Raw genomic sequence first — 20340 nt, forward strand, 5'->3', positions numbered from 1 at the left:
AAAATTTGTACAAGTAATAAAAGTTTAAAAGATTAAAGTGATTGCAGAATTCTTGCCATCCAATAGGAGTGAGACAGTAATCATCAACCATTAAGAGTTTACCAGCTGACCATCTTGATTTTAAGGTCAGATAAACAGTAACTGAAAGAATGCATGGAACTATGAAAGCCCAAAAAAACAATTTTTGCAGCAATTGAAATAGATCAATTGCTGAAGTAGCCTTTGAGAAACAAGAAAAGGTAGTAAATGAAGAAGCAATCTGGAAGAGAAACCTATTGACATATTCATGAACTGTTCTACTCATTTAGTGTCTTTTAAAAATTCTTTGAATGGATGTGGGCAGTGCATCTCTAATGATGGTTGAAAATGATAAGCCACCATTTTGAATCACTGTAGCCTTGGAGGCAGGTAACACCCACGGTTGTGTTACAGGAGTTCTAGTAACTTGATCCAATGACAGAGAAGGAATGGCCATTTAGTTCCTAGTCATTATGGTGTGTACAAAAACAGGTTGCTGGAAAAGCTCAGCAGGTCTGACAGCATCTGTGAAGAAAAATCAGAGTTAGCTAATTGGGTCCAGTGACCGTTGTTCTGAGGGAGGGTCACTGGATGTGAAACGTTAACCCTGATTTTTCTTCACAGATGCTGCCAGACCTGCTGAGCTTTTCGAGCAACTTCTGTTTTTGTTCCTGATTTACAGCATCCACAGTTCTTTTGGTTTCTATTCAGTATGGTGTGTAAATTGGAGAGAAGTTTGCAGGTAAATGCTGTCTCTGGATTACAACGGGTTCAATTTTTGAGTCAGCTCATAAGTTGATTTGTACAAGTTGGAAGACAATGTAGGACAATACACATTTGTAAGTACAACGAAACATTCATCTGTCAAATCTTTAATATTAATACACCCCTATATAGAATCACATGTAAGTATAAGTGTTTATAAATCAGACATTTGTAAATCACCTGTTGTAATATCTCCATGGACCTGATACCCTTGATCTTCTAGATGGGAGAGGTCGCAGGTTTTGGAAGGTAATGTCGAAGGATGCACTGCTGAATCAGACAAGCAGGCCCACAAGCAAAGATACAGTAAATTAAGGTTGATGTGAAGCACCCCAGGAAATACACTAGAAATAGTTCTTGTCTGAAGGTAACCTCTAAAGCACATTCAGAACTTCCTATCATTGCCTTTGGTGAATACATACTATGAACAAACCTCCCTCGTAAGCCATTGTGTCCCTACAGTGTGGAAACAGGCCATTTGGCCTAGCAAGTCCACACCGACCCTCCGAAGGGCATCCCACCCCCGATCCTATCTCTGTAACTCTGCATTTCCCATACTAATCCACCTAACCTACACATTCCTGGACACTTTGGGCAATTTAGCATGGCCAATCCACCTAACCTGCACATCTTTGGACTGTGGAAGGAAACCAGGGCACCCGGAGGAATCCCATGCACTCAAGGGGAGTACATGCACACTCCACACAGACAGTTGCCTGAGGGTGGAATCAAACCTGGGTCCCTGGTGCTGAAAGGCAGCAGTGCGAACCACTGAGCCACTGTGCCACAACATTTTGTATATGGCTGCTTCATGTTTAACTTATGACCACCCTTCTCTCCTGTTCCATCTTTAGCAACTATATTGAAATCATGTTTTTTTTGAAAAACCATCATATGGGACACTATCAGCAGAAGGAAACCTAGTTTCTAATCAGATGCAAATTCAGTCCAGCGCCTTTGTTATAGTATTCCTTTCCTCATGGTCCATCTACTCAGAACCAACTTTGAGCAGCTATAAAAAGGAGACACATTTGTCAGAGGGAAAAGGCTGCAAAGGAGTTGTCTCGGGGAATGTGAGGAAATGAAACATTAAAAGTAGAACAGACGCAATACTGGAAGGAAGATTAAAAAAAAAACAGATTTTCTTGCTGCTGGAGGATCTATCAAAATAGGTTAAACAGTAGACAATGTGAGTTTGAAAATATGAGCTTTCAAACATGCTGTCACATTTCAGTGAAGAACAATAAAATGTAGCTTGGCAGGACTGCAACAAAACAAAATGCATAGATTTCTCTGTATACATATGTATAAAGAGGCTGTAGTAATACGTTTGGATACGTGTGGATCAGCATTCTGCAACTGTAATTTGTGATATTCCAATTGGTATCATTTAATCAATGTTTGTTAGATACCTTTTAAACAGTAATAACATAATGTCAGGAAAATACATTTTACCATTTTTGTTACATCCATCAGTCTCCCTTACCATTTCAGTGTAAGATATTTTGTATCATTACCGCATGACTAAAACATTTCATTTCTGTATGACTTCTAAAGAAATATTTGTCTGAAAATAATTTTTTGTAGTTCAGCATGCAACAGCTGTTGAAGTGTAGACAGCTTGTGTTGCAGCGAAACTTGATATAACTAAGAATGTTTCCAAGCCAGTCGATTAATGTAAATTTGGAATAGTTGTTATGCATAATCCACCGAGGGGTTTATCACTAGACTCTTGTCAGTGGAAACTCTTTAGTCAGCTTACAAATTGGTTGCACTTGCTTTCATCTGTTCTAACACAGTTCCAGGTTGTGACTTGTTTTTAAGGTAGAAACAAAATGACATTTTAATGGCCTTGTTTACTTTGATCATTTTCAACGTTTCTGTCTTGCTCTTGTGATACAATACAAATTACTTTAACAGAATCTGGAGGCCTGACTCAGAATTGTTTTTATAGTTTGGTTGCTGTGGCAATTCTCAGTCTTCCATGAAACCATCATCTCCTGGGAAACAGAAACTTGTGCAGCTGTCTTTGGCCTTTTGACATTAAGTATGTCTATTATGGGGCCTCTGAAGAAAAGTTTGTTCTGATTTTGTTGCTATTATCTGAGTAGAATAGACAAACAGAATCTGTATGGAGCATAGGAAATAACAGAAAGTGACTGGAAATCTTTGAGTTATAGGCACTGATTTTGATGTCATTGTAGAGTTTTGTGATACACTACATTTATACAAAGTACTAAATGTAATTTTCCTTTCTGTCAAATACAGAGCAAACAAATATTTGTAAATATCCCCAAGGTTTACAGAGCCTTTGTGACCTCATGATTTCTTTCCAGTAAGCACGTCTCTGCGTTGTAGTGTCTACAACAGCTCTAATCCTTGTGATCATGTATGTTAAGGTCATGGTTAGAAAAAAAAGCTTAGGATCACAATACCAAGTGGTTGTAACTTCATGATCAAGTCAACAAAAAGATCCTATTAGGGAGTGTCTGTTAGGGAAGAAAGCACTACAGAATTTGGTTCTGTTGTGGCCTTAAATTTGCAATGCATTATATACTCTTCGCTGATTTACTAAAATACTATCTAACTGGCAGTGAGAATGGTTAGTTGCGAAGACAGATCTTGTCTGGATGAATGGAGGCTTTTCAGACATATCCCTTTTGGGACAACTTTGAAAGCTAAACACAGCAGAGGAACACAGTTTGTGCCAGATGACCAATATCCTACTATATCATTTTCAACATCGTAGCTTAAGAAGCACAACTTCTTTGAATGCAATTGTTAGTCTAAAACCTGGCATTTGCCTGTGGTGGTTATTGTACATTAATACTATAATTGCATGTTAAAACTTCTAAGTAGTAATTATTCAATTTACCATGTTATAAAACTACATTTAAGTAGCTGGCTTTTTATGTTGAGAATACACTCTTGGTGTTGCATGCTGCTGTATCTTAGTAAAATTAAACTAGAAGGCACAAAGTTAAATACATTGGATCTCCAATGAGATCTGAGGGTTCAGGTGCATAGCTCTTTAAAATGCCATGAACAGGTGCAGAAAATAGCCAAGAAGGCTTATGGAATGCTGACCTTCATACCTAGAGGGCTGGAGTATGATGATACAGACATAATGCTGCAGTTATACAAAACCCTAGCTAGTCCCCACTTCAGAGTGCTGTGAGCAGATCTGGGCACCACACCTTCGAAAGGATGTTTTGGCCCTGGATGAGTTCAACACCATGTTTACAAAGAGGACATCTGGACTTCAGAGGTTAAGTTATGAGAAGAAATTAGGCAACTTAGGCCTTTACTCTAGAATTTAGAAGGTTAAGAGGTGATCTAATCAAGGTCTTCAGGATATCAACAGGGAAAGACAGGGTATATCAAGATATCATTTCCACTGATTGAAGATTCTACAACCAGGTGACATAGTCTAAGAATTAGGCCATTGATTGGAGATATTAGAAAGTACTTCTGCATGCAAAGAGTAGTAGAGGTTTGGAACTCTCTTCTTCAAATAGTGGCCAATGCTAATTCAATTGTCAAATTTAAATTTGACATGGACAATTTTTTATTATGCAATGATTTCAAGAGACAGGGGCCTAAGGCAGGCATATGGAGTTAGATCACAGGTCAGTCATGATCTTCTTGAATAGCAGAGCAGGCTTGAGGGGCTGGATGGCCTACTAATGTTCTTATGTACACGTTAATTATATGCCACACTTGGGTTCCCTACTTGGTGAGTTGGTCATCAAAATAAGAAAATTACCTATAGAGCAGTAAAACTTGTCAAGGAGACATTGACCGTTGCAAGATATCTGGGAGCAGTGGCATCAATTTTGTTTTGTGAAAGATTGAGCAACTTGGCGATGAGAAGAAAAATGTAGTTCATCACAAAGTTAATTTGAAATATAATACTGAATCAGTAACATGCTTCATTCTCCATAGTTTGTAGTTCATCAAACATGATTTAAATCACAATTTAAAATCGGGGAACTAGGTAAATCTTATTGCGAAAAATCTTGTCCACAATTTTTTTGTGAAAAGAACTACTTTCTAGTTCACTAATCATTCACAATAGTATCAGTAATGAAAGTTGCATGAAACTGTGCAATGAATGTTACATGAAAGAACAAACTTTCTGCACTAAATAAATGATGCTATTTCTTTTTCGCTTCATCTCCAAAGGTGACACTGAACTTGAGACCCATTTTCTCTGTTGAAGTCCATGAGAAGCCTTTGGTATTTGTGCTGAATTCTCCCAGACCTGTGCTGTGGATCATAAAGGCAGAAAGACTGGCACCAGGAGTACAGCGTTTATTCCATGTAAGTTGAACAATTCCTGTAAATGTGGCTGCATTTTTCTTAGAGCAAGTGCATTAAATTATCGCACAGAACAAGAAGCCAGCCCCAGGAAGAAACTAGGTGCTAGAAGAACACGGTTGTATGACGAACCAGTTCTGATATCTGGGGATTTTTCAGTTTTCACTTCCATTTTGCTAGCACTTTTTAAAAAAAGTACTAATTTCCTTCAACTCCTCATTCACAAAAGACACTTGCTTGCTTTGCACTTATGGGAAGTTTGTTGTGTCTTCTTCTGTGAAGACAGAACAAATGTAGTTGCTGTTTTGAAACAAAATCTGAAATTGCTGGTGAAACTCGACAGGTCTGGTAGCATCTATGGGGAGAAAGCAGAGTTAACGTTTAGAATTCAGTGACTCATCAAAAGTCAATATGATGTAGAAACAGAATTAGGCCATTCAGTCCATTGAGTCTGCTCAGCCATTCAATTATGACTAAAATTTTTCTCAACCCCATTCTCCCGCCTTCTCCCTCTAACCCTGATCCCCTTACTATTCAAGAACCTATCTATCTCTTGTCTTAAATACGCCCAGTGACTTGGTTAGACCTGCTGAGTGTCTGTTTTCATTTCAAAATGGACACTACTTTTGTTCTGTCTTCACAGAAGAAGACAGAAGAAATTTCCCAAATGTGTGGTATAAGCAAGGGTCTTTTGAGAATGAGTAGTTGAAAAAAATTAGTATTTAAAACCAAAAATTGCCAGCAAAATTAGTGGGAGTAAAAGCTGATAAATCCCCAGTGCATGATTTTTTAAAATTCATTTATGAGATGAGGACGTCGCTGGATAGGCAGCATTTATTGCCCAGAAGGCAGTTAAGAGTCAACCATATTGCTGTGGGTCTGGATTCACATGTAGGCCAGACCAGGTAAGGATGGCAGTTTCTTTCCCTAAAGGACATTAGTTAACCAGATGGGTTTTTCCCAATAATTGACAATGGATTCATGGCCATCATTAGACCCTTAATTCCAGATATTTATTGAATTCAAATTTCACCATCTGTAGTGGCGGAATTCAAACCTTGGTCCCCAGAACGTTATCTGGGTCTCTGGATTAATAGTCCAGTGATAATACCACTAGCCCATCCTAGGGTACTAAGGGAGGTGGCCATGGAAAGTGAATGTGTTGGTTGTCATCTTCCAAAATTCTGTTGACTTTGGAACAGTTTCAGTAAGTTGGAGGGTAGCAAATGTAAACTCACTGTTTTTAAGAGAGAAGGTGAAAACCTGGAATTACTGACCGTGGTAGGGAAAATGTTGGAGTCCATTGCAAAGGATGTAATACCTGTAAATGTGGCTGCATTTTTCTTAAAGCAAGTGCATTAAATTATCGCGCAGAACAAGAAGCCAGCCCCAGAAAGAAACTAGGTGCTAGAAGAACTCGGTTGTATGACGAACCAGTTCTGATATCTGAGGATTTTTCAGTTTTCACTTCCAATTTGCTAGCACTTTTTAAAAAAAAGTACTAGTCAGTTTGGATTTATGGTAGAGAAATCATGTTTGATAGAGCTACTGTGAATTTTTTGAGAATGTAACTAGAAGAATAGATGTAGGAGAATGAGTGCGTGTCATGTGTTTGGATTTTCAGAACTTTTTTTTAATGTCCTAAATAAGAGATTATTGTGCGACATCAAACTAAATGAGATTGCTGTTAATGTACAGGCATAGGTTGGAAAATGATTAACATACAGGAAACAGAGTGGGAATAAATGGATTTTTTTGGAGTGAAGGTGGTGACTTGTGGGGTATTCCAGAGATCACTGCCTGGGCCCCAGCTGTTCATAGTACATATCAGCGATTTCCCTGAGGAGATTTCCAACAGTGTAGTACTTCTAAGTTTGCTGGCAACACAAAGCTAGGTGGGATTGAGAGTGGTAAAGAGGCTTCAAGGTGATTTTGGACAAGCTAAGTGAATAGGCAAATACATGGTCGATGCAGTATAACATGGATAAATGTGAAGTTATTCCTTTGGAAGGAAAAACAGAATGGCAGAGTATCATTTAAATGCTCTGTTGCCTCTTTCCTTTCCTTCTGTGTGAACCTTCGAGGCCCATGTGTAGCAGGAACTTCTGAAACCAAAAGCAGCGTTGGTATGCCGATTGGGGAGTGCAGACATCCAGCTTAAAGGGAATGTTGTTTAAATGGCAATTGTTTGGGAAAGGTTGATTTAAAAAGAAAGAAACTTGGATGTCCTTGTGCACTGATCATTGAAAGCATGTGTACAGCAAGCAGTTAGGAAGGTAATTGGTACATTAGCCTTCATTGCGAGAAGGTTTGCAAACAGGCACAAGGAAGTCTTACTGGCCCTATACAGGGGCTTGGTGATTACAGCTGGAGTTTTGCTGTTTTGATTTCCTTGTCTGAGAAAAGATATACTTTCCAAAGAGGGAGTGCAGCAAAGATTTACCATACTGATTTCTGGGAAGACAGGTTTGTCATTGGAGCAGTTGGTGAACTGGGCCGGTATGTACTGGTTTTTAGAAGAATGAGAGGGGATCTCAGTGAAACATACAAAATTCCGATAGGTCTGGATAGTCTGGATGCAGAGATGATGTTTCCCTGACTGGGAGTTCCAAACAAAGAGACATAGTCTCAAGATTTGCAGTAGACCATTTTGGATTGAAATTAGGAGAATTTTCTTAAACAGAGGATGGTGAGCTAGTGGAATTCTCCACCACAGAAGTCTGTGGATGCCAAATTATAGAATATATTTAAAAAAGAAATAGATTTTGCATGACTGAAGAAAATTAGAACTTGAAGGAAATTTGTGAAAATTAGTATGTTGTACTGGAGATATTAATGGGGCCCAAAGTTGGTAAATACTACATCCCAAAGTATTGAAGGAGATGCCTGTAGAGATCATTGATGCATTGTTGATTATCTTCCAAAATTCTATAGAATTGCAATGATTCCTGAAGATTTAAAATTGTGCAAATGTTACCCTACTATTTAAGAAAGAAAGGAGGGGGGAGAAAAAGGGCACGATAAATCTGTTAGCCTTGCATCAGTGGTATATTCCAGCAATTTCCCAATTGTGAAGCATGTGATAAATGGACCCTTGAATTAAAAAGATCTAACTTGGCAGAGTCTGCATAAGTTTGCAAATAGAAAATCATATTTGACAAGCTTATTGGTTATTTTTTGAGGACGTTACAAAATTAATAGAGGATTTGATGGGCGTAGTTTATCTGGATTTTCAGAGTCTTTTGGTAAGGTTCCCCCAAGGGAGGTTTTTTGCAAAATTAAAGCACATTATAAGAGGTAATGTACTGGCATGTGTTAATGATTGGCTAAAAGACAGAAGACGGTAGGAATAAATGGGACATTCTTGCGTTGGCAGACTGGAATTAGTGGTGTACCTCAAGGATTAGTGTTTGGGTCCAGCTGTCCAAAATATGTATTAATGATTTGGGCGTCGGGACCAAATTGATTTCAAGTGTGTAGATGATACAAAGCTAAGCAGTAAAGAGTATTGGGAGGAAGATGTAAAATGTTTTCAGGAGGATTTGGACAAGCTTTGTGATTGGATAAGCAAGAACGTGGCAGACTGAGTACATTGTGGAAAAACGTGAGGCTGTCCACTTTGGTAGGAAGAACAGATCGCAGAGTATTTTGTAAATGGTGAGAGTTTGAAAAATGTAGATCTGCGAAGGGACTGTGATGTCCTTGTTAATGAGGGCTGACATGTAGGTTCAGCAAGCCATTAGGAAGGTTACTGGGATGTTGGCCTTTATTGCAAGAGTTTTGAGTACAGAAACAGTGAACTCTTACATAATTGAATAGGAGCTTGCTTAGTTTATATCTGGAATACTGTGAGTAGTGGTACTGTTCTTTATCTCAAGAAGGATGATATTGCCATAGAAGGAGTGCAGCAAAGATTTACCAACTTGTTCCCAAGATGGTGAGACCGACCTGTGAAGAGAGATTGGGCAAACTGGGCTTGAACTATCTAGAGTTTTTAAGAATGAGAAGTGCTCATTGAAACCCGCAAAATAATTAAAGGAATAGACAGTGTAGATAGAAGTACAATGTTTCCCGGTTAGGGATTTTCGAACAGGGGCAGAATTTGAAAATAAGGGAGATGTCACTCAGGAGAATGTTTGTTTGTTTCTTTTTTTTGTTATTTTACTCAAAGGGTTGGAAATCTTTGGAATTGCCTACTCCAAAAGGCTATGGAAGTTCAGTCTTTAAGTGTGCTTTAAGTAGTGATTGATAATCTTTTGATTATCAATGGTGTAAAGGGTTATGGGCATAGTGTGAGTAAAAGGCAAATAGTGTTTGATCAGCCATGGCCATATTAACTGGCGGAGCAGGCTCATTGTGGTGAACAGCCTAATCTTGCTCCTATTTCCTAGGTGTTTTTATGCATCATGATCTACAACATCTGGGCTTGGGCTGGATCACTGGCAAATATCCTTCATTCTGCACAATGGCAGAGTGATGACTATTTCCAACAAGAGAGAATAGAGTCACCTTTACATTCAGTAACATCACCATTGCTGAACCTCTACTGTTAATATTCTAGGCGGATGGGTTACCATTGACCAGAGACTTAATTTGACCAGCCATAAAAGTACTGTGGCTCCAAGAGCAGGTCAAAGACTAGGAATTCTACAATGACTAACTCACCTCCTGTCTCACCAAGGTCTGCTCACAGTCTACAGGGCACTAGTCAGGGATGTAATGAGATGGTCTCTACTTGACTGGATGTTTGCAGCTTCAAGGAATTTGACACCATCCAACAGAAAGAAGCCACTTATTTGACACTCTGTCCCCACCTCCAAAGTTCACTCCTTTCACCACCAGTGCACAATGACAGCAATATGTACAATAAGATGCACTGCAGAACTCCTTCAACAGCACCTTCCAAATCCACAATCTTTATCACGTAGAAAGATAAGGACAACAAATGCGTGGGAACACCATCTGCAACTTCCCCTCCAAGTGTCTCACTCATCCTGTGGAACAGCATTGCCATTTCTTCGCTGTTGCTGGGTCAAAATCCAGTCTAACAGCACTGAGTGTCCCTACATCCAAGGACTACAGCTGCTCATGAAGTAGCTCCAGGACAATTAGGGATGGCAGTGCTGGTACAGGCAATGAACCCACATCCATGCACAAATAGAAACACATTTAAATATTAATTCCAAACTGTCCTTGAAGCTTTGTGACTGAGACTGAGGTATAACTTTGCTAAATTACAATAATACAGTCCCTTTAGGAATGAAAAAGAACTCCTGAGAAAATCAATTTCTGCAAATAACACAGGATTGATTCTGACATATTTACCAAGCTCAAAGCTAAGTGCATGATTCTGTGCTGTCCAAGCCAAATTGATAAATCATCCTGAAAGAGAGAGAGCTCAGATGTACGGATGTTTTGGGACATCCTGTGAGGTACCTTTCGAACAATTGAGGTCCCGTATTTAAATCCAGTATAAATTAGTAAATTAAACTCTTTTATTTTTCTCTCAGCTTTCTCTACCTGAGATAAGTCTGCATCAAAATTATTCATATACTCATCTTACTTAAAGGTAACTGATGTGGGAAATAGAACTGCAGAGTTGACTATATAACACCAAGTCACAGCTCATATGTTACAAACACTTCAAAATAATAAAAATCCTTTGCAACGTATTCACTTGTTGCTGTGCAGATGAATTTGTTCACTACTTTGAAATGTCCCAACATTGGGATAACTGACCAGTTAACATTTTTTGCTGGTGTTGGTTGAGGGGAAAATATTGGCCATGACAATGGAAATGCCCTTTCTGTAAACAGTAGCATAGGATATTATGTGTCTGCCCAGCAATAATATTGCATTGAAGAGCAGTTCTCTGTGCAAAGTGAGACTGAAAACTGCAGCCTTTTGATTTTGAGATGCAAAATTGCTGCCAAGTAAGCCAAATTGACGTAGTATTCTTTAGAGGTTTGGGAAACCACTAGCAGGTTTATGCTGAGATTTGGTACCTGAGCTACAAAAAAAGCTTCTAGTAATCTAATGATTTTTCTAGAATCACAGCCTCAGTTTGTGCAAGAAAAGCTTGTCCATGAATAAATTCTGCAGATTCTACTTGAGCGTCAGTAAATATACTTCATATATCATCAAATAAATTTGAGTCTACAGTACCTCAAATAACTATGCTTTTTTGCTGATTGAGGCTTAAATGTATCCAAACTTCAGTTGTGAAAGTCTGCAGAAATTCACATTTGATAACAAACTATTTGCGGATCTGGTAGGAAAAGGTTAACAAAGTTTTTAAGAAAAACAAGCCCAGGAGAACATGGATGATGTTATATGGGAAATCTGTTTGAATGAACAACTCTAGATTACACACATTATAAACCAAAACTAGCTGATTGCAGTTAATGATAAAGTACTCAGTACTAGATCTATTTCCTAACACTGTCTCAAAGTTCTGTTATTTTTCCCCTTCTAGATCCTAATAATCAATGGAGAGTTAACTTATTTTGCCAATGGTCATCTTAGTGGACACTTTTTACGCCCTCCGTCCAGTATATGAAGATGTTTTAGGTTGGGATGTAGATATAGCTCAGCTAAGTCAGTATTAGAAACATCCCTTTCCATGCTGTCTAGTCTTTACAAATGGACAGGATTTGCAGCATTTTCTGGACAAGCTTCTTGGAAAGGAAAATTCGAAGCAGACAGGTTGCCCACAATCATTCAGGCAGTATGCCCAACGTACTGGAATGATATCAAAGATGCCGATGACTAGCCCTTTCAGTTAGCATATGGAAGCCTCTCAAAAAATATTTTCCAGATAGAAAGCATATTATGTTGGCGTAAAATATTGATCTTTGGTTTCTCATCCTTCTAACGTTTTCTCAGAAGTTGAACACCACCGTCTGAAAGGGCTTCATCTCTACCTTTTCCAGACAACCATCTGATGAGAACACATGAAAAAAGAGCCTGAGGAGCTCTGTTATAAGCGCCATTTCAGACATCTTGAGCCTTTTAGTAAACATGGAAAATTTCTAAATGGAACCTTCCTCGGTAAATCTCCTCAATAGGAGTCAGGTTCCAGACAGTTTCAGCACGAATCTCGCAGCCAGAGAAATGCTTACTTGGCATGCAGAAGCAGCTGGCATCCTTATCGTCATATTTGTATGATTACGTACAGAGCCTATCTCAGTCCTTGGGCTGATGATGGCGGTTATCCTTGGTACTCTTGACCTTCCAGTTGCAAGTGATTATCTTAACTGGCCTGTTCTTAAACCTTTGAAAATTTAATTACATGTAAAAACACTTTGCTGTCTCACCATTGCCTATCAGTTTCCTCCTATCCAGTATCTGAATAATTGATTCTATCATGACCGTAGGGTTGAAGTTACCTTGCATGTGTTGTGCCTCCTGAATCCATGCCAACTTTCCTTGGATTCAATGGGTTCTTATATTTTGGACCAGCCTTCCAACTGGAACCTTTCAATGGCCTTACTGAAATACATGTAAGCCACATCACGTGCATTACTGTCATCAATACATGTAGTCACGTCTGCAAAAAACTCAGTTAAATTAGTCGGACAGGATCTTCCACTAAATCCATGTTGACTATCCCTGCCTTTCCAAGTATTGATTAGTTCTGTCCTTCAGAATTTTTTTCGATAATTTCCCTGCTGTTGACAGCAGACTAAAACTGGTCTGTGATTACATGGCCTATCCCTGCTGCCCTTCTTGAACAAATGAACCACATTAGCTATCCTTCAGTCATCTACCACTTCACTTATGGCCAGCGAAGTATTAAATATATCCAGTAGCGCCCCAGCAATGTCCTCCCTTGCCTCCCAAAGCAGCCTGGGATACATCTCAGGCTCTGGAGATTTATGCACATGTATACATGCTAAAACATCTAAATCTTCCCCCTTATTAATCTTAATGTGTTCTAGAATGTCACCATGCTAACTGAAATCCCTGGCTACAATGTTTTTCTCCTCTATAAGTACAGATGAAAAGTATTAATTTAAGATCTCACCCACATCCATTGGCTGCATGCATAGGTTGACCCTTTGGTCTCTAATAGGTCCCACTGTTTCTGTCGTAATCCCCCTTACTTTTAATATATTTATAAAAAGTGTTGGGGTTTTCCTTGATCCCAGCTGCCAATGTTATTTCATGATTCCTCTTTGCCCTCTTAATTTCCTATTTAAGTATGTTCTCCATACTTTTGAACAGTCTCCCCTTAATACGCTGACTTGTTTTCCTTATTTTTCTTTAGAAAACTCTTAATATCCTTCGACATCCAGTGTTCCTTGGCCTTCTGTCCTTGCCCTTCACCCTTAGATGGATATGCTGGCCCTGAATTCTCACTATGCTACTTTTAAAAGCGTCCCACTTTCCAATTGTAGACTTACCTGCAAGTAGTTACATCCAGTCTATGTTTGCCAAATTCTGTCTGTAGATGTTAAAATCAGCCTTCTCCCAATTTAGATACTTAACTTCTGCACTATCCTTATCCCTTTCCAGAATGACTTTGAAACTTACAGAATTATAGTCACTATTCCCAAAATGCTTGCCCATTGAAACTTCAACCACTTGACCAGCCTCATTCTCTAGGATTAGGTCTAGATCTGCCCCACCTTCAGTAGGACTAACTACGTACTGGCACCAAAAACTCTCCAGGATGCACTTGAAAAATTGCATCCTATCTAATCCTTTCACACAAAGGTGATCTCAGTTAATTTTAGGAAAATTGATGACCCTTACAACTGTTTTTCTCTCACCTTTCTGTGATTTGCCTACAAATCTGCTCCTCTGTCTCCCTCGGTCTGTTGGGAGGTCTGTAGCATAATACCAGCAAGGTAATTGCCCCTTTTCTATTTCTAGGCTCTACACAAATGGCCTCATTTTTATTGATGATTTTGCCTGACACTCGTATGGAACTTACAACCTCTATTCTGTACTGTCTTGATCTGTATCTGATTCTCAATTGAAAGAAGCTAAATAGTTTAGATTTTGATGGTGAACGCATGGAATACAGTATCGAGGGAGACAGGCAGCATAGGAAAATCTTGAGGGAAATTTGCTTAACATGTTTGAGTGACTGATGATGTGTTGGTACCAGGTGTGGACTACACAGTCTTTTCCAGTCCTGTACTGCTGTCCTCTTTTGCATCTTCTCTACCTGTCATTACCTAAACATTACCTCAAAGTACATTGACTGCAGGCACAGGCCACTTCCAACTGTAAACCGTCACCTTGATTCTAATTTGCTGCCAATACTATTAGTTGCTGAGGCATTATGTAACTGCATGACAGCTAGAAAACCCGGATAAATTGAAACCTATTTCCATTCAATATCTGTTGTGCTTATTGTAATCAAGTTGCCCGCTGTCATAGTCAGGCTAAATCTGGCAGTTAAGAATCAGTCACATTGCTGTTTCTGGAGTCACAGATAGGTCAGACTAGGTAAGGATTTCCTTCAGTGACATTAATGGAACAATTTGGTCTTTAAACTACAATTGATAATTTCATGGTCACTATTACTGAGACTAACCTTCAATTCCAGATATAATTTTATTGAACTGAAATTCATTTGGGGTCAACTAGGACCACATAGCTCCTGACCTCATTACAGGCTTAGTTCTAGGGGACATAGGTTTAAGATAAAAGGGGAAAAGTTTAAAGGGGATGCGGCAAGTTCTTTACAGGCACTTATCACCCTGTGTGTAATATGCTGCCGGAAGAGATGGTAGAAGCAGATACAATAGCAATGTTTAAGAAGCATCTTGGCAAACACAAGTCAGTAAAGAGTTAACTGCATTGCCTTGGATATGGAGTTGTATGTATGCCCGACCAGGAAATGATGGCAAATTTCTTTTCCTGAAAGACGTTAGTAAACCAGATGTGTATTCACAATAATAGTTATGTGGTCACCAATTGTCTACCTTATAACTTTAATGAATTAAAATGTCACTACCTCCTATGGTGTGATTTGAATTCACATCCTGACGATGTTAATTTGGGACATTGGATTATTAACGCAGCGACGTTACCACTGCCCTACTGCCTCCTCTGTTCTATGCTTTGTAAAATCTTTCATTTGTGTTTTTCAAAATTAATTACAGAGGCGAAGAATCATAGGCATAGACTCTTCGGTCCACTCGTCCATGACGACCAGGTTTCCTTAACTGAATTAGTCCCATTTGCATGCATTTGGCCCATACCCTTCTAAACCGTTCCTATTCATATACCTGTCGAAATGCCTACTAAATATTGTTCTCTGGCTTTTTCCCATTTATTTACCATTTGTAGATGCCCTTGAAGTGAGCTTTCTTGAATTCCAGCAGTCTAAAAGATGAAAGTATTCCCATATATATTCCAGGATTCATAATCTGTAACAATGAAACAATGATGCATGTCCAAGTTGGAATCTATGATTTGGACAGGAACATGCTCCTGCTGCCATTATCCTAAAGTATGGAAGAAGGCCATTTAGCCCATCAGATCTGCACTGACCCTTTGAAGAGCACCCACCCAAATCCAGTCCCCTACCCTATCCTATCCCCATAAACCCACATTTCTGTGGCTAATCTACCAAGCCTGCACATCCCTAGACACTATGGAAGAATTAGAATGCCCAATCTTCAGACTCTGGGAGGAAACCAGAGCACCCAGCAGAAATCTACACAGACATGGGGAGAAAATGCAAACACCATACAGACAGTTATCCAAGGCTGGAATCGAACCCGAGGCAGCGGTGCTAACCACTCAGCCACTGCGCCGTACTGCCTCAAAGTTTATCCTTCAAGTTGATAGAGGCTATAGGCTTGGTAGGTGCTGTCAAACGGCTTTGGCAAGTTGCAATATAGCCTGTAGACAGACAATAAAATATAGGAGCAGAATTAGGCTATTTTTCTGCCTTCTCCCTGTAACTTTTGATCCCCTTGCTATCTCTGTCTTAAATACAGTCAGTAACTTGGCCTCCACAGCTTTCTGTGGCAATGAATTCCAAAGATTCACCACTCTCTGGCTGAAGACATTTTCTCCTTATCTCCATTCTAAAGGGTCATTCTAAAGGTGAGGCTGTGCCCTTGGGTCTTAGTCAGTGGTATTAGTGGAAAAGTCTTCTCCCTTTCCACTCTGTCCAGGCCTCTCCGTATTCTGTAAGTTTCAATCAGATTCTTCCCTTATCCTTCTGAACTCCATCGAGTATAGACCCAGAGTCCTCAACTGTTCCTCATAAGACAAGCCCTTCATCCCCAGGATCATTCTTGTGAACCTCATCTGGACACCTTCCAAGGCCAGTACATCCATACTTAGATACAGGGCTCAAAATTGCTCATAATATTCCAAATGTGGTCTAACCAGAGCCTCATAGAGTGTTGAAGCCTTGGCATGCTGGTGGCAGAGGGAGTGGGTGTTTAAGATGATTGATTCTTGATGAGATGGACTACTGTGTTCTGGATGTTATCAGGCTCCTTGAGTATTGTTACATTTGCACTGTGAGAATATTCCATCATACTCCTGACTTGTGCCTTTTTAAGTACTGTCAAAGGTTTGTAGAATCAAGAGGTAGACTATTTTATGCAGCAGGCATCTGATGTGCTCGAATTTCCACAGTTTTTGTGAGGCTAGTTCTGAATATAAATGGCAGCTCCAAGTATATTGTTGGGATTCAGCAATAGTAATTCCATTAAGTATTAATGTGGTTAAATTTTGCCACCTTAGAGATAGTCATTGCCTGGCACAAATACAAATACTTGCCATGCATCATCATAGAATACAATGTGGAAGCAGGCTATTTGGCCCATTGGGTCCACACTGACACTCCAAAGAGCATCCCACCCAATCCAAACTCCCTGCCCTATCCCTGTAACTCTGCATTTCCCCAAGGACACAATGGGTGATTTAGTGTGGCCAATCCACCTAACCTGCACATTTTTGAATTGTGGGAGAAAACCCACACAGACGCTGGGAAAATGTGCAAACTCCACAGAGACGGTCGCCCAAGGGTGGAATCAAACCCGAGTCCCTAGCACTGTGAGGCAGCAGTGCTAGCCAGTGAACCACCATGCCGCTCCATTGCTTCATTATTTACAACTTCAAAATATTCCCTTTTTTAAAAAACCTACCATACGCTAGTTTTATTGGCACAATATATTGGCCTTTCTTAAACTGAATCTACACTATTAAGTTGCTGTGTCCTGATATTTCACACCAGATTTTTGGCATGGTGACAAAACTTGCTGAAAAACAAGTGTTGTTTGTTTCTGCTGCATAGCATTTATCTTCAAATCAGAAGATGAACTTTTTGATCGTGTTTTAAATGCATCCAGATGTCAATTGACACACGGAAAAATATAAATATATTGTAGAAGTTATTTGTGTAAAGCTTTACTATTTTTTTAAACTGCACTTTTAACTCAGAAGTACTGTTTTGTTGAAACCATAAATTGATGGTCCGAATAAGTTGGAAATAGCTGGAATGTGTTCAGTGTGGACTTAGAATAAACACCAAATCTATTTAACTGAGTCAAAATTTATATTAAACATCATGTTTCAGACATGTATACTAATTATGCTAAACTCCCACGCAAGTAAATGACTGCTTTGCACATGTTATGTATGAGCTTAGTAATAGGTATTACTTAAAACCAATGAATAATACTTAAGTATACATAAACTTGTAACATTCTGTAGGGGAGAATCATAGAATCCCTATAGCGTGGAATCAGGCCATTCGGCCCAACAAGTCCACACCAGCTGTCTGGACAGCATCACTCCCAGACACGCCCCCCTGTGGAGAAATTGAGCTTTTTTTTTGAGGTGCTTCAAGTGCACTTGCAGCTTCAAAATTGCATCTGTGGTGCATGCAAATGCTTGAATCATGTATCCCACCAGTGCTGTTTTAGTGAGCATGTTTGCTTTCAGGCAGTGAAGATTCATAGAAGTCTGTAGACGTGTCAAGTCATTATCAGTGAGAGTGCCATGCTCATTTAACACCAGCGATGCAGGTTTAGAGCTCACTGCTCCAGCTAATGTCCTAAATATTTTTAATCAACTTGTTCAGACATGCTGTCACATTTCTGGAGTAGGTGGAACCTGAACTAGGGCATTCTATATTAATCTGACGCAGCCAAACAGCTATTCAGCAGCAAGACAAAGGGATTTAAAGGGATCATGAACTGCATACAGACCAATTACAGATAATTTCCTCTGGCTATTACTTCAGGATTGGTGGTGGTTTGCATACTGCACAACTTCGTCACTTGGAGGGGACACTCATGCCACCAACTATACAGCACGCTGCTGAGGAGGAGCAGGAGCATGAATAGGAGGCAGAGGAAGGAAGAAGTTGACCTTCCTAGATCATATTCTTAAGCAAACTGGCATATGCTCTGTAATTGCACCCTGCCCAGGCTTCAGTTCAATCTTGTCCAGTGCTTCACCAAGTGAAGATTATGGCTTTTAGAAAAATGGAAATGTAGAAAGTAGGTGCAGGAGTAGGCTATTCAGCCTTTCAAGCCTGAACCACCATTCAATATGATCATGGGTATCGTGCAATCTCGGTATCCCATTCCCACTCTCTCCCCATACCCCTTGATCCCTTTAGCCGCAAGGGCTACGTCCAGCTCTCTCTTGAATATATCTAATGAACTGGCCCCAACAGCTTCGTATGGAAGAGATTTCCACAGGTTCACTACTCTCTAACTCTCATCTCAGTCCTGAATGGCTTACCCCTTATTTTTAGACTGTGACCCCTTGTTCTGGACTTCCCCAACATCAGAAACATTCTTCCCGCATCTAGCCTGTCCAGTCCCATCAGTATTTTATATGTTTCTATGAGATGCCCCCTCATTCTTCTAAATTCCAGCAAATTCAAGCCCAGTCAATTCGGTCTTTCCTCCTATGTCAGTCCTGCCATCCTGGGATTCAGTCTGGTGAACCTTTGCTGGATTGCCTCAATAGGAAGAATGTCTTTCCTCAGACTAGAAGACCAGAACTACACACAGTACTGAAGGTGTGGCCTCACCAAGGCCCTGAGTAACTGCAGCAAGACATCCTTACTCTGATACTCAAATCCTCTCACTGTGAAGGTCAACGTGCCATTAGCTTTCCTCACTGCCTGTTGCCCCTGCATGTCAACCTGAAGCAACTGTTTCACCATGACACCCAGTTCTCTTTGCACCTTACCTTTACCTAAACTGCCGCCATTCAGATAATAATCTACCTTTCTGTTTTTGCGACCAAAGTGGATAACCTCACATTTATCCAGACTATGTCACATTTGCCAAGTTTATGCTGGTGAATGAATAAAAAAATTGAAGATTCACGCAGTGTCAGCTAGTAACTGTATGTATGAAATCGGATGACAGTGTTGTGTCTTCTTCATTACTCTTTCTGCCTGACCACCTTGTAGCTCTCGGGTATTGAAGAGGGAAAAGGTGTGGTCTGTGATTGGGAGAAAGCAAGAGACGTGTTTACACCATCTGCAGCTTGCAAATGGAAGACAGTATGGAATGAGGGGTGGGTGAATGCAAAACATTATGTATGAAGATGTTGCCATCTTTGGTTTGCGTCCTACCACTGGCCACCATCACAGCAAGGGGCATCTCCATAATGGCCAGCAGCCCCTCCCCTAAAGATTAGGGCATGCAAACATACCAACCTTCCTCAAGTTAGCTCCTGTTGCCTCATTTGTGCATCACCTTGTCTTGTAAGAGTATGGAAAGTGTGTCACTGAATGCAGTGCAACCATTGTGGCTGATTGAACTTTCATGAATGATAAGCTGGTGCTGTGTACAAGCTGTGATGTGTTGTGGTGAAGTGATGTATGGTTCCTGATTAACTTGAGATTGTTGGAAATTAAATAAAGATATGGTGATTTGTACAGTGACTTGAGGCAAGTGATTCAGTTGTAAAAACAAAGTGCTGAAGAAACTGAGCAGGTCTGCAGCATGTGGAGAGGGAAACAGTTAATGTTTCGAGTCCAGTATGACTCTTTGGAACTGAAAGGAACTAGAAGATGTTTTTTTATGCTGGCGACAGAGCGGGAAGGAGCAGCAAGTGGAACAGATGGTGAGTGTACCGTGAGAAAAAAATCAAAGATCATGATAACAGCAGTGAAGGAGTAATTGCTAACATTTACACCTAGTCTACATATCTTTGAAAAGGAGAAAATGGGTCTGTTCTGTTGAGAGCGAAGCCAACAAGACACAAAAAAGCCACAGGTAGGGGAGGATG

At 39.9% G+C, this 20340-nt stretch overlaps 1 protein-coding gene across 4 annotated transcripts in view; it reads left to right on the forward strand.

Moving 5' to 3' along the window:
- tgfbr3 (transforming growth factor, beta receptor III) overlaps positions 1–20340 on the forward strand; it is a 199557-nt gene that overhangs the window by 85991 nt on the left and 93226 nt on the right. For all 4 annotated transcript variants that reach the window (XM_048601985.1, XM_048601986.1, XM_048601987.1 and 1 more), the window contains exon 4: positions 4969–5106. In XM_048601985.1, coding sequence (XP_048457942.1) covers positions 4969–5106 — 138 coding nt within the window. The remainder of the gene's footprint in view (positions 1–4968; positions 5107–20340) is intronic.

This window comes from Rhincodon typus, chromosome 10, assembly GCF_021869965.1.
Source record: "Rhincodon typus isolate 14 chromosome 10, sRhiTyp1.1, whole genome shotgun sequence".
NCBI classification, from domain to species: Eukaryota; Metazoa; Chordata; class Chondrichthyes; order Orectolobiformes; family Rhincodontidae; genus Rhincodon; species Rhincodon typus.